General features: G+C 36.2%; 1 protein-coding gene across 1 annotated transcript in view; it reads right to left on the reverse strand.

Annotated features, from left to right (window-relative positions):
• Positions 1 to 264: 264 nt before the first annotated feature.
• Positions 265 to 15,375, reverse strand: part of GNPTAB (N-acetylglucosamine-1-phosphate transferase subunits alpha and beta) — a 49,392-nt gene continuing 34,281 nt past the window's right edge. Inside the window, exons 13-21 of the mRNA XM_063309450.1 lie at positions 13,245 to 14,356; positions 11,348 to 11,547; positions 10,399 to 10,618; positions 9,035 to 9,148; positions 7,503 to 7,588; positions 5,094 to 5,192; positions 3,424 to 3,591; positions 2,755 to 2,845; positions 265 to 1,951 (exon numbers count right to left, since the gene is read on the reverse strand). Coding sequence (XP_063165520.1) covers positions 1,874 to 1,951; positions 2,755 to 2,845; positions 3,424 to 3,591; positions 5,094 to 5,192; positions 7,503 to 7,588; positions 9,035 to 9,148; positions 10,399 to 10,618; positions 11,348 to 11,547; positions 13,245 to 14,356 — 2,168 coding nt within the window. The 3' untranslated portion in view covers positions 265 to 1,873. The remainder of the gene's footprint in view (positions 1,952 to 2,754; positions 2,846 to 3,423; positions 3,592 to 5,093; positions 5,193 to 7,502; positions 7,589 to 9,034; positions 9,149 to 10,398; positions 10,619 to 11,347; positions 11,548 to 13,244; positions 14,357 to 15,375) is intronic.

The following is a 15,375-nucleotide window of genomic DNA, read 5'->3' on the forward strand; positions in this document are numbered from 1 at the left end:
TTTACCTTTACTACATGGCTAAAAGACAAATACAGCAGTATATAAAGAAAGGAAAAGAAAAAGTGCAGAAAAGAGTACAGCTAAAGAAAAAAAAAAGATAGTTAAAGAAGCTCCGTCTACCCTTCTTTACAGCAGTTACAAATTATCCCTCCTCCCTCCTTAACATTACAATAATCCTTTCAGCCCCTTGTTAAATTTTTTTAGAGTTCATAACAAAATGTTTTCTTTTGTTGTGTTTTAAAAAAAGAGTGAAAACAAGTTACCTTACAGAAGCTGAAAGAAATTTATTGTATTTAAAATTAATCGTCTGTCTTTCTGGATAAAGAATAAGGTGCCTTTTTTATTTGGAAATATTTAACATTTTTTCAGAACATTAAATATTTGATCATTCTTTAACATACCTGCCAGGTAACATTTTAAATCAGTGACACTATATATTAAAAGAAAACATATATTTTACAGCATACATACAATGAAAATCTTTTATCTTCATTATAAAATGATTGATGTAATCTAAACTGTAGTAAAGTTATCATGACTGAAGATAATCCTTTCAAAATATCTTTTTTAAATTGTCCTTTTTTCTGTACATGATTTTGGAAAATTATTGATAAAGAAAGCAGATCACAGAACAAATCCCAATTTTCTAAAAACATGATATGAGAAATTACTCTGTATCATGCTAATACACTTACAAAACAATACAATGTATGACAACATGTAACAATCCATTTTTACTGCTAAAATATACATGTTCGTATAAATAACAGTTACATCTAAGCCTCTTTTACTTGACGATAACCTTAAGTTTTAATTAGGCATTCAATTATTAATGTTACTAAAAATGCAATTAAGCAGATTGAGCTGCAATTTAGGTTTTGACCAACAGAGGCATTACAATGGCATCACAGATTCGAACAGTATTTATGTATCATTTTTTCTGTACCTAGTAGCGGAAAATAAAGCAACAGGGTATTAACATTTCCAATCTTTCATTCAGAAAATATCCTATAGTTGAACCCATTAGTATATAAATACTTTACAATGAGTAGGTGGGAGGGAAGCTAAAGCAGCAGTTCTGCCCCTTTGTGCTTGAAGTGAAGTGCAAGATTCACAGCAGCTCCCATAGAAGAACAGTAGGATTCTAACCCTGATGGGGATTCCAGCTGTACCCCAATGCTGCCAATATAAAGATTACTCGCATGCTCATAGAAGCATCTGGAAGCTCATTTTCTTTTAGGCTTTGTATCACATTCTTCCTGCTCTTCTAAAGTAATCTATAGATAAGGAACCTGAAGAGAAATTAGTACCAAAAACCCTCCCATTGATCTAACTGGCTGCAGCAGAGAATACCATGGCATAATTGTGGTAATGATTTCAGTGTACGCTAGCCCATATCCCACTCTCTGTATTAGTGGGATGCAAAATTACAGCCCAAATTTATATATTTTCTGATTCAAAGAACAGAATAAAAGAACTAAAGAAGTAATCAAATGGTTAATAGTTCACCAAGAGCCTTGTGACAGAAGCTTAGAACACATCCAATAGAAGCGTAACTTTCCAGTATTGGCAATGGATACTGCAGTAAATGCAGCTATTTTTCAGTAACCCTTTTTATAAAAAGGATAAAGCATTCAGAAGATCACTTGTGAGTCACAAACTTTTGAAAGCTGGCAACACAACCCTTTCTCCCTCACAAACTTACTTTTCCTCTCTAAATTCAGTAGCATGGATCACACACAGAAACACAACAATAATGGATGGGGGCCCTTCTGCAAATGCCCAAGACATAACTATCAATACACTTCTGAAACTAAAGTCTTTACATGCTCATCACATGTTGAGGTAGACTGATTTACAAATAAATATTCTTTTACACTTTCATTCGTTCATGACAAACTTCTTTCTGAATCCTCCTCCTTGGAAAAAATTTTCGTTTGAGAGCTATTAGCTGAAAAATAAGAAAAAATTTTTTTTTATCTTTACAACATTTATGCACCTGAACAATCAAGTTGTTGTATTCTATTCCCTGGAAACATGTGTCCACCCCAGCCATTTCTGAGATAAGGCTGTTTTCCCTCTAGAAAGCATGGCAGACTTTATATCATAATATACCTATAAGGAAAACCATGAAACCCTTATAAAAATGCCTTTGAAACTGTCATATACATGGTTCCCCATTAATCCAGGAAGTGACATATAGTATTACATTAGATCATTAGCAACAATTCTAACCATGATAAATTTGTGGAAGAAAAATTAATCTACCATAGTGCTTCTTCCTGAACAGATTATTGGTATTATTGACGATGTACACGCATCCCAATTCTTGGATGTGTGTGCATCCCATTTAGCCAGAGACCTATTAACCTGCTCATAAAACAGCATTATATTTTATCTGTCCCTCTAAGCAACAGACTATCAATCCAGATGTGTAGTTGTAAGGAATGCCCCTCCTAAAAACTATTGCATGCCTTTGTTCCCATGACTGCAGCTGCAGTTCCTCTCACAGAATGAAGAAATGAAGAGGTCGTTTTAGGGCAATTCTCTCTCCTCACCACAGCCATTATATATATCTTCTATTATTTTTGATGAATTAATTTCAGTAACTGCTTGATACTGTAGAAGCCACACATTTAGCTGGTATAACAAGCTAAGATTTTAACCTTGGTATATTTCTGTATTTTCCCATACTTGGACTTTTACTATACAGTAATTGATCTCCCAGAAAGAATTTGATATGTATAGCTTTACCTGTTCGGCAAAAAATGAGGTGACTGTGAACACAATCAATGTTACTAATACACAATGTGTCCAAAATTTCAGCTTATCTCTGTAGACTCTCCTAAGTAAATATGATAAAAACAAGTAAAAAATAAATGATTAAATCCAATATACCAAAAGAGAAAATTTATGTAACCAAAAGGTTATTCTCCATACAAAAGAAGACTTTCAGCAAGCTTTGGGAACTCCCTTTTTTAAAAAGTAAAAATAGGAGGCAATACACCAGGGAAGTGGAGGGAGACAATCCCCATCTTTAATTTATTTCTGTATTTGTGCATTGATCTATGACTGAGGGGGAAACCAACATCTGAAAGGATGAATAAAATAAAATTTTGACAGAAATTTTGGCATTCACCCTTGCATTAATTAGAAAACGTAAAGTAACCAGTTGGCTGAAAGCAAGGATTAAATTATTCCCATGAGAGCCCATAAGAGAACATGTTAAATTACACTGACGTTGAAAGAGCAATGGAATGTTTGAACTATCATTTTTCTACTGGCTATCTTTAAAGAAGAGTAATATTAGCAGTTTTAATTTTAAGTAAATTCAGTCCACCATAAAGGAAAGGAAAACTTCCTTTTACTTCAAATGATAATACAGTATATGCATATTCTTTTCAAAGGTGCTGAAACACTCACCATTCCTGAAGCTCCTGTGTATGAAGAAAGCGGTTCCGATATTCTCTTGGCAGTTCAAATTGTGATGGGATGGGAAACATTGATTCATAAAAATCCCTAAGAACTGCCTTTACAGTCTGGGCATCCTTATGATTGTGATCAATGTTGTCATTAAGACAAACAAATTTTCTGGAAAAAAGTACATAAAAAATCTTACTTGGACTAAATGCAACTTTCCATTTTAATTAGCTATTAATAATTGACATATTCTCATATCTCAGTTAAACACAATGTGATCTTACATTTAAAGCTAATAGGAATAAAAAGGTTGGGAATATTATTGTAAACCGCCCAGAGCCCCCCACTGGGAGGAGATGGGCGGGGGCAAATTAATTAAATAAATCAATAAAATATCTATTATATATAATGCTAGCATCTGTAGATACACAGACATATAAGACTCTTTGTATTATGTTCCCTTTAAATTTCAGAAAGACTCATCTCCTTTTTCTGTATTGTTATGTATTTTGTAGACAACCAACAGTGTTTATGTTCCTAACCTAATAAGAAAATGGTTTCATTGCATCCAGCTTTTGTTGTTAACAGTAGTTGTTGTAGCAGCAGCAGCAGCAGCAACAGTAATGTCACAGAAATGATGTAGAAGAATTCACTTACAAAAGTAAAATAAAACCATATTAAAATATTGAAACAATAAATTCATTAGCAATTTTAAAAGGCTCAAATTAACTAAGGGGCTGAGGGCCCCACTTAGTTCCAAAATAATGCCACTCCTAATCTGGCAGTGGTGCTGGAGAGAGACTAGATTTCTGCATCTGCCTGGCCAATAAGCCTTTGCAAGTAAGAGTGTCACTCAAAATTGCCTTTTTTGCAGATCTTAACAACAAGGAGGGTCTGTAATGAGATACCTAAGGCCTTAGATAACCAAGTTCACTGCTGCTCAAAATTTTAAGATCCAATCCGTTTTAAGATTTTAAGACCCAACATTTTAAGATCCAACATCTGCTGAGGCCAGAAAATAACTGGCAGTTTGTGCTGACCTTTTATATAATCACAGTATTGTGCACTATTAGCAGCCTAGCAACCAAGTTTTGTAACTACTGAATCTTTTGGATACTCTTCAAGGACAACGCAACATAGAGTACATTACAATAGTCTAGGCATAATGCAACAAAGGCATGGATAATTCTTGCAGATCAGAGACATTTAGGAATGGCCACAGCTAGCATACTTAACACAATTGTACATTTTTTTGCTACCTAGTGTTATATGAATGCAGCATTATATGTGAAAAAGTACATAAAGCTCCTTCCCCCAATTCCTGCTGTCTCATAAACATTATTGGAGCCTTACGGCAAGGTGACAGACAATACAATAGGACCTTATTATGCTCTGGGACAATCCTAGTTTAGAAATCCAAGAAATCAAAGGCAATTGAGGTACTAATAATTTAGATCAGTGGTCTCCATTAAAAGGCCAAGGATGCTTAAGTGGTCACTAACAGTTCAGAACTACTGAAATCTCATAGTAATTTATAATAAGCATAGAACGACTAATTAAAATTTTAAAAAACTTAAACCATCAACAATTAAAAGCCCACTCAAAAATGTTTTCTTCTATAGAATAAAAAATTGAGACAGTATCAGAGCTGAATGAAGATTAGAAATGCACACCTGGGATTTTTCCTTATGTCATCAAGCTGTCCAACCACATGGGAAACATTGGTGCGGATCATTTTGAATGCTACTTCTTCTTCTCCCATAATTTCAAACCTTGATGATGGTACAAAAAATGTAAGCATCAACAAAATAATATGAACTAGGAAATTAAAAGAGTGTCATTACATTCATTAAAAAGCAGCATCTGATTATCCTGTTTCATATTGGCTTTGATCCTTATTGTATCTGCTAGCATACTAGGGAACGGCAGCCTTGTGTCTACTATGACTCTGCAAAGCATTTGAAATGGTGCTTTGCAAAGTGTGTTTGCAATATCAACAGCAAAGCATCCTTCCTCTGTTAAAGTTGCCACATCCTCATACTGCTGCTTTGAAAGCTGTTTCCTGTTGTCTGCATGTGCACCTGACACTTCTGCTGACACCACCAGCAAAGTGAAGCTACTGTGCATGCAGGCAGTCAGCCTTCTAAAGAACACAGTTGCTTTACTGCTTTAAATGCTATTAATCTCATCCAGTTTGAAAGATGGAACCTGAAAAGATATTGTGGACAACAGTTCCTACAACAAGTAAAGTATTTCCCATAAGGCCTTACTAATTGCATTCAGACAGAAAGCAGAGCACTATGGGAAATAGAGAGGCCATGCCTATCCCCCTTGCAAGGGCTTCAGCCAGCCCTTCCTTTTCTTCATAGTTAGGTGCCACTGAGTTGGACTGGACTCATGGCAAATCTATGGACAAATGCTTGCCATCTCACCCCACCTCCAGAAATAACTCATAGTTCTTCCAGAAGCATTATAGTAATCTCTTTCACTGGTCTACCCCACCTTATTTTCTGTTTTTCCCTTCTACCTCCCTCAATCTTGTCAGGCAAAATCGCTTTCTCATCTGCATGTATCACTCATTCCACTTGCTGATCCTCTCAAGGGAGTAGTCAGCCTTTATTTGATCCAGGACTGCCTGATTCATCCTTACTCAGCCCATGGTATTTTAGTAACTGCCTCCAAATTTGTAGGTATCTATTTTCTATCATTGTCTCCTAGCTATCCATTAGAAATTACTTTAACTCTGAAGGTTAATTCACACAGTGCAGTGATGTGGACACAGGCATGGAGTTCTGCATTCTTCCTAATGACCTGGTCTGATGCTTGAATTGAGAAGGGGAAAAAAAAACAGCCCTCTTCTGAGCCATACTAGGATCTATGCATGGGCCATACTCAGCCTCCTGAAAGCAAACCTAAAAATTTCTCACAATGATCACCATCAAACATGAAGACTTGGTTCATCAATATATATACTGAACAAGGTAGGAAACCATGCAGAAGATAGCTTCTGCCATTTTTTCAGATTCTGCCATTTTTTTCAAATTCTTTTCCCAGCAGTGGCCATAGGAGGCATCTGTATTTTCTTCTGTCTAACAAAGGAACATGTTGTGCTTGTATCTGCGTTTCTGGACTCTCACGTTGTGTTTCTATGTATGTGTGTATCTGAAAAATGGGAAGCACAGGGTGAGGTACATATGCTTCTCTCTGGGTAACGTGACCAAGCGGTCTTAGAATGGAGGAATTAGGAGCATCAGAGCCACTGCCCCAGTGCCTCTTACCAGGACAAAGTGGGAGAATTTGCTGGGAATTTGTTTCTCTCAACTCTCCAACCTGATCCATCCCATTTTAGAACTTGACCTTTCTTTTGCTGGCTTCTCTTCACCCGCTACACAAGATTTCCCCTGTCCTGGAGAAGCACTGCACAGAAAGGCGGAGTTCTGATCCTTTCAGATAACTTCCTTCAGCTGGATTGCAAAGAATAAAACCAGGACATGGGGTCTCCATGGGAGAAGGTATCAAAAAGGTCAATTTGGCATCTGTGACCAAGCAGTCAAAGCCCTACCCCTTTTTATACGGGATGCACATAAAAAGGAGGCAGGGCTTCAACTGCATGGTTGTAGTTGCCATCTTGACTTTTTTTGACACCCTTGCTGACACCCCTGCTAGTACAATTTTGTGTCTATCTCACTGCTGAATGACTTCTAATGGTGAAAAGCACCAACCTACGGTAGCAAATTATTAAAACTTAACTATATCTGTATGCACTTGCATTTACAAGTAGTAATAATTATTTTCTTGTTCCTTCCTGAAACTGGAAATAACTTTAATGGGCATATGGCATGATTAAGGCTAATCTTTCTAGATATCACCATACTAGGTATCATCCAGGATGTACAGTCCTCTCATGGAAATACAATGTTCCAGATTAAAGATGGACCAAGAATCATGTATATTCAACCCTATTTTTTAAAAGAAATTATTTTCGCTTCTATTATGTCATGCTTTGTTACCAAGTGGCTTTAAATGGTTCTTTGGTTATTTATTACTGGTGTCGCAGTTTAAATAAAATAATAAATCAATACCTGTATTTGTTTTTGTCCTTATATGCTTTGCGAATTCTATCAGTCACAAGCTTACAATTCATTAGCAGATTTTTAGTCACTGGAGGCTGAAAAATAAACAATTATGCAAAATAGAGATCATTACCTCTAGATTTTTATTTATTTTCAGTTAGAAAAGCTCCCTACTATTCTCTTGTTTCCCCAAAGAACCAGGATGTACTGCAATTATTCAGCAAATGTCAGAGACATATTATACAAAATGGAGTGACTTTTAAAAATAACTGTATTAGTTTCCATATTTCATATATAATGCAGTGTGCAATGTATTCTCCAGCAGGGGAGAAAAATGCTTGTCAGTCTTCGACAATCAGAAAAACCAACTAAGATCTGAGCAGGGATTCCTAATTCCAATTTAATTAACACCTGCTGGCAAAGCCATAAACAGTTCTAAAAACACAACTTCAATTCTTAAGGGATTTTTTTAAAAAATAGGCTTAGTCTTGTACCTGGAAACCCAACAGAAACAAGTCAAAAAGAAATGTGAACAGAAGATACTATAGTGTTATTTTAAGCAAGCTTTTCTTTAAAGATGAAAATTGCAGCTTAAAAGAAATCATGAAGGCTGTTAAGACACCAAAAGGGGATCCTGAAAATATTACAGAATTGAGCTTTTCATATAAAAATGCCTTACATCTCATTATGAAAAAGACTTTATATACACTTTTCATGTATATATAATAGTGTTTAATATTGTCCTATTTTCATTTCTTCGTTTATTGACAAATTTTGAACTATAAACTCTTTGGGGTAAGAATCTGTTCTCTTATTATTTATAAAGTACTTAACAGAATCATGGCATTTAGGGTCAGAAGGAAAGCTGAAGGCTATAGAATTCCAATAGAAGAGAATTATATAATAGTAGCTCAGGGTGGAACTGTGGAGTCCTTGGCGCTCTTTGAGCTTGGTTGTTTGCTTGCAGACGTTTCATTACCCGACTAGGGAACATCATCAGTGCATCATCACTGATCAACATCACCAAGTCATACAGTTCAACTCCAGGGACTGGAAAAACCTTAGAGAATTTTGTTTTGGTGATGAATTAAGAAGATTACTGTTAATGTCCAAAATCTAATTTCATACAGTCCTGGAAGATATGGATTTTATTAATTACATTGTTCCACACTATAGAGCTTTTTTTTTTTTTAAATCCCTAACAGGATTTTCAAAAGTAGTCCTGGCATACCATTGGGAGACGAAGCGATCTATTTATCAGTGAATGAATAAACAAAACCACTGGGTATGTTCATACTACTGGCATATATAAAGTGGAGATATACAGTATTTTCATCAATGAAATGAACAGCAAGTTCTCTTTACATGTGATTTTTTGACTATGACATCTAACAGTTTACTGAATAGAAAATATTTAAGGATTTTTCTTTAATAGTCTGATCTACTAAAAATTATATATGTGTTGCAAATTAATTTTGTCTGAAATGACTGTATGTACAAATTAGATGGCAGAATAAACTCACATTGTAACAGTTCCTTACCAGATTGGGATCATAATATGCTTCTTGAGTTGGTGGTATGATATTAATTTGAGTTATATTTACTGGAAGGGATTTAGAACAATTTATTAACATTTGCTCCAGTCCTGTCAAATCCTAGTAAGGCAGGGATAAAAAGGGAAAAGGTTATGCATTTTCCTTACTGCAATCTTTACAATCTTAAAAAAAATGCAAATGTGATTATCTCAGCACATTAATGTTTTATCATCTTGGTAAAAACTGTCTAAGAAACAGAGACCTGTAGTTGGTCTCTGTTTCAAATGCAAATAAGTCACTCTTCCAAAATTCAATACATTTTTAAAAATGGGATGATCAGGGAAAGTCTAGGTGAGAATCTTTCTCCCTGACAGGCTCTATTTCTATAAGAAGGAATTTTAGTATATGGAACAGCATTCTGTAGTCCAAAATCATACATTCCAAACACATGATTACATACTAAGAACTAGGATTCAAAATAGGATACTTCATTTTAAATAGCTACCAAAAGACAAAAGCTGCGGAGTTACCATATGAACCTATAGGTCAGTGAAAGAGGATGCTCTATCTTCTCCTCGGTTCATGTTATTTTATTTTGTTTATGAAAACTACATTTGACTCAAAGTAACATGATTTATCTTTTAAACTTTATCCTCCCCCTCTTCATTCTCTCAACAACCCTGTGAGATAGTTTACAATATGACTTTTCCAAAGTTTATGAATTAAGTTCCGTGACTGAGATTCTGAATCCAAAGTTTCCCAGTCCTAGACTAACATTAATTACTACAGCATACTGGTCTTCACATCCCAGCTGCAAGGTGGAGTTGGAAAGCAACTCTTTTTATTAAGCATAACTTACCATGTCTTATAAAAATGGAACTGTGATTAATTTTAGCAATAGTTATTTATAAGTTTTCTTAACCACAGTTTGAATGTAGCCTATCAACCATTACTTATCTTGTTCCGATGATGCGAGCTGTGGTTAATCAGAAGTGGAAGAACAGCTTTTACACTTGTTCTCCCAACTACAGATAATGCAAGCCTGGGGAAGGTTAATGTGCTAATAAAAGGAGACAATATTTTAAACACATACTTATTGTATCATTTGTAATATGTTTAAAAATATAATTTACACAATGCTTTAGGAAGATACCTTTTCATATCAGTACTCTTCCCTTTCACCACAACTGGCCCTACTGATTCCCTGAGGAAGATTCATGGAGTTAATGTGAAACATTTTAGAAGTCCTACAAAGCCCACTCAGAAAACTACTTTGGCCAACTCTATTGCAAGTAAAGTATGGTTTAGATCCAGCTTTAGATCTTTCTGCAATGATATGGAACAAGCTACAATGGGTTTTTTTTAATTACCTGCAAACTTAAAGGGAGTTCATGAATTCTTGTGGCCAACGTACGAATCTCCCGGTCAGATAATATTCCAGACTGATCTGTATCAACTTCATCAAAAACTTGGGAAATATTTAGTTGCTGAACTGCACTCATGAGATAATAGAAATATGAAAAGGCAAACTGCATATCTTCAGAATGGCGTACTTTATGAAAGGAGGTCTTGTCGAATTCCTCAGGAAATCTGTCCATAAAAAGGAATGAATTACTCATATTTACAAAGTTTCAAAAACTGATCCTAATCTGAGTAATTTTTCCAGTGGAAGATAGTATACAACTGTCTTCAGGAGCAACTTTTTATTGTAAAGTAGTTCTCGTACAATTTAGGTCCATGAATTAAATACAAAAATTAGGGTTGTTCAAACAGTGTCAGACATTTGTAGGGAGACTACAGTTACAAGTCACTCTTCTGCAATGCTCACTGCCTAACCAAGTGCCATGACATCTGTGCAACTAAGGTCTATGGCAAGAAGGGTCCTACATACATCAGACTCCTTTTCCTATCTTATTCCCAACAAGAAGCCTTATTTCAGTACATTTATATACGCATAGGATGCCTTTCATATTGTCATCAAATGCATGGCTCCTGAGTCATGGCCAGTTGAGTATACTGACATCAGACAATATGCCTTGAAGGAGCAATCATACTCTCCAACCATTGAACTTCCAAAGTTGTTTGCCTGAACAGCTTAGAAAAACAACTGAGCCAGTCCTACTTCATTTCAAGATTCTGAAAACAGTTGAGCCAAACCATGTTAAGCCTGTATCTTCAGATGACTCCAATGAAGTTTTATAACTATTTCAAGCAACAAAGAGCTATGAGTATTTAGTCACAGTGGTTTTCAAGTAGAAAAGTTGGAGAAAAATATTTAAATAAATAAACAGAATAATTATCCCCCCCCATTGGACTCACAGATCTTGTAGTTCTTGCATGACTTTTCGATCGATCATATGAGGCATATGAGCAGGGACTTTCCGAGATGTGAATCCAAATTTTCCATTTAGAAGTTTATTTACATATCTGAGGGAATCAGCAAATGTATCTTTCAGCTGTCTTCCAATAAGTTTACTATCTGTGAAATAAGCAATTTCCTTCTTTAATGATTCTTCTTCCTGAAAAACAAAGACACATATCATGCTTACATAAGCAACAAAACTGATTCAGCTTCAATGAACTTTTTTTACCTAATCCAAAAGCCTAAATTACTTGCTTAACCTACCTTTGTTAATATCAAGAATGTCTAGTTTTTTTAATTAATTACTTAGATTTAGAGGCTGCCCAAACCAGACAATTCTACCATTGGCAGTTTACAGTTAAAATAGACAGAACCATAAAACCAAGGATAAAGGACCATACACATCTGAGAAATGTGCAATATAACAAAAACAACTGACTGGGGTTCAACACCCACCCTAGCCCATAGCCTGGGAGAACAACCAGGTCTTCCAAGAGAGCCATATGGATCTCTAGGGGGATGGTGTTCCAGAGGATAGTTGCTGCAACAGAGAAGGCACACTTCCTAGGTCCCAATAGATGGTACTGTTTAATTGAAGGGACCTAGAGCACACCCACCCACCAAGAAGACTGGTCATGTTATAAAAAGTAGACACAGGCATGGAATTTATATTCTGAAAACTGAGTTAATCTTTATTGGCTACTTTCTTACTTCCAGCAACCTTTGGAAGTATCTAACACCAATTCAGGACCTAATAAGACCAAATTTGAGTGTCTGCAGAGTGTCTCAACTTCCCATTTCAGACTGATTTGGCATGGTAACACATCTCTCCTCCCTTTCATCACCTTTTTGAATATTTAACTTTCTTGCCTGAAACAGAATTCTTGAAACTCAAACTTTGGCTACTGTTTTATAAAGTTCCAGTTGACCTAATCAAAGATTCAGTATGGGCAGTGGTGCAGGTTGTCTCAGGAAGTTATAGACATTTGTTAGGTAAAGGTTTCCCTTGGCATTAAGTCCAGTTGTGTCCGACTCTAGGGGGCGGTGCTCATCTCTGTTTCAAAGCCAAAGAGCCGGCGTTTGTCTGTAGACACTTCCATGGTCATGTGGCCAGCATGACTACACGGAACGCCGTTACCTGCCCGCCAAAGTGGTACCTATTCATCTACTCACATTTGCATGTTTGCGAACTGCTAGGTTGGCAGTTGACATCTGTTAACTGGAAGTATTTTAAGTAGCAGCAAGACACTAAGGAATGCTTGCTTGTATTAGAGCTGACTGGATGGCTTCCACTATCCCTTTTAATTTTAAAATTCTTGTTATGTGTATTAAAGTTAATGATTAATACAGAAAATAGCATGGGCAAATGATAAGCGTCCTGCTGAATGAATTCACAACTGTTAAAGCTGTACGAAAACTCACATTGATATGGCACTTTTGTCTTTTCAAAGCCAAACTATGCTGTAATCATCATCATAACTCTTTCAGATAAGACATTATCACTCCATACCATAGATGAGGAATGGCTAAGGTTCAGAGCCATTACTTGCCTAAGACCACAAAAGGTTATGTCAAGTGAGTCCATTAATAATGGCCCAGTCTCTTTAGCTGCAAGTCTGTACTCACTTGGGGAATAATTCCTAATAAACTCTCTGAGTATATACACACATAATTATATTATTACCCACCATTCTAAAGCCATTTGGATATATCTGTTTACTAAATGAATTAGTTGCTCTGTAATACGTTCTCTGAATACAGTTTTTTTTAAAAAAAAGCAAATATAAAATTAAGTAAGAGCTAGAAACAAGTAACAAGCCATTGCCAAAATATTTCAATCCTTTGGATACTCACATCAAGAAGGTCTTGGAAATACTTATGTTTTTCCCATGGCAAAAAGCCTTGATAATTTCCAGTGTAATATTGTAATTTTCTTCTTGGACTTCCTGCGGTATCTTCCTCAGAAAATGCTGGATTAACATCTACCTCTTTCCTCTTTCTTTGTGCAATTTTCCTTTCCTGCATTTCTTTCTGCATGAGGGCATTCAGGGTTTTCTCCTGAGAGCCATGCTTTTTATCGACATTCCTGACTACAGGTGTGGGTTTCAGTTTTACTGCAGAGCTGTATCTTAGGGGGAAATGACTAGTCACCTTCATTTCCACAAGAATGCTACTTGTTGGTACAAATCCTGGTGGAGACATATTGTGCATTTTTTCTGTATCTACTGTTTTGCCTTCATTGCCATTTTGGAAAGGTTTCTCCCAAAGCATGGTCTTTCCAACATTTTTCAGCCCTTCGCCCCTTTTCTTTGTTTCCTGGAAATCGTTTAGCACTGCCTTTGTTTCTGAAGGTATCATCTGGAATGATCTTAGGAGAGCAGCCTTGGACCGATTATAACCTTTCTGAGTGATGTCGCCAACTATTAGCTGCAATTCTAAATTCTGCAGAGCTAACTTTATATCTTCAGGAAGTGCAGACACATTAACTGTCTGAATTACCATTTCTTCATCTAAGTACTTGGATGTACTGTTGACACGTTTTTTAATGCTTGGGAAACGTCTTTCTTCAGGAATATCCTCAAATATCATTTCAGCTTCTGGCACTGAAGTTGTAGCTTTCAAATCATCTTCAGGTTTCTGGGTGGAAGTTGTATTCAATTTGGACTCCTCCCTAGTATCAACTTCTAAGGTTATCTGCATCTTAAATTTTTCTTCATCTTTACTTTGAAACGTAAGATTAAAATGAATCACAGTTGCATTCATTCCACTGTGCATTAGCAGGTGGATTGTCTTCCATTTGTTAGCAATAGAAGCATGGCGTACTATTGGGTTATCACTATAAGCACCTTCCAGTCCTTTCTTGGCTATTCCAGCAAAGCTGAAATAAGGTAGAGATTCACCTTTTGGAATGATATAATGAGTCTGATTCTTTTGAAGAGTTACCTTGTACAGCTCACCAAAGTGATCTGGAAGAAGATAATATTGCTATTTACATGTTGCTGTCATTTGCATCCTACCCTTCTTCCAGGTCCTCTGGACTGTGCATATGCCCTATATTATTGTCAGCTTTCCCAGGTAGACCAGACAGGAAACACAACCAGATGAGCTAATTCTACTTTATTGTAAGGCTACGTTAACAGAATCTTGCAGGTCTGAAAGTACAAATCTCCAACCTTCTCTTTTTACAGCCTGGTAAGTTAGGGAAGATCCTTTCTGAGTTTTTTTCCTGCCCGTTATACAACTGCAGCCTCCTCCCCCTCTTGTCTGATCGTTCCCTAGGCAGCATCCCTCCCCCCGCCCCCGTCTCCCAAGGTCATTCCCACATACCATTACATCTATCTTCTCAACAATTCAGTGGGGTAGGTTAGGCACAGAAAATATGTGACTGGACCCTGGATACTCAGTGAAATGGGGATGGAATCCTGGTATCCATAACTCTAGTCCAATACTACACCATACAACTTGGTATGATCTGCCAATTTCCCATGATCATGTCTTGCTCAGACAAATAGCATTTTCCAGTTTTCGATACTTAACCAAAGTGGACAGTCACATTTTCACATGATATGTACAGAAAATAAGTTATGTATACCGTAGCCTGTTCTAGTGGTCCAAGTAGGTTTTAGAAATTTGACATAGAAATAAATTCCCTGAAGAGTTCCTTTTAAAACACTGACATACTAAAATGTGCTGAAATAAAAGTACGGGAGGGGTATATTATTTTGCATACAAATAAAAGATGTCAAAGAGGCCATGTCTTTATTTAACCATTCAGTTTGCTACATACTAGTAATGGCCTATTTTACTCCAATTCTATATATCCAAACCCAAACAAAATGAAGACATGATAAAAGAATAAAAATACCAAAAGCCTAAAAGTGTCTTAAAAGCATTTGATTCACTTTGCTTCCATCCTTTAGGGTTCTGCACACAAAGCAGGCCTACAGGTTTAGAAGAGATAAGCCTATATATGGATGGTGACACT

This window comes from Candoia aspera, chromosome 7 (assembly GCF_035149785.1).
Source record: "Candoia aspera isolate rCanAsp1 chromosome 7, rCanAsp1.hap2, whole genome shotgun sequence".
NCBI classification, from domain to species: domain Eukaryota; kingdom Metazoa; phylum Chordata; class Lepidosauria; order Squamata; family Boidae; genus Candoia; species Candoia aspera.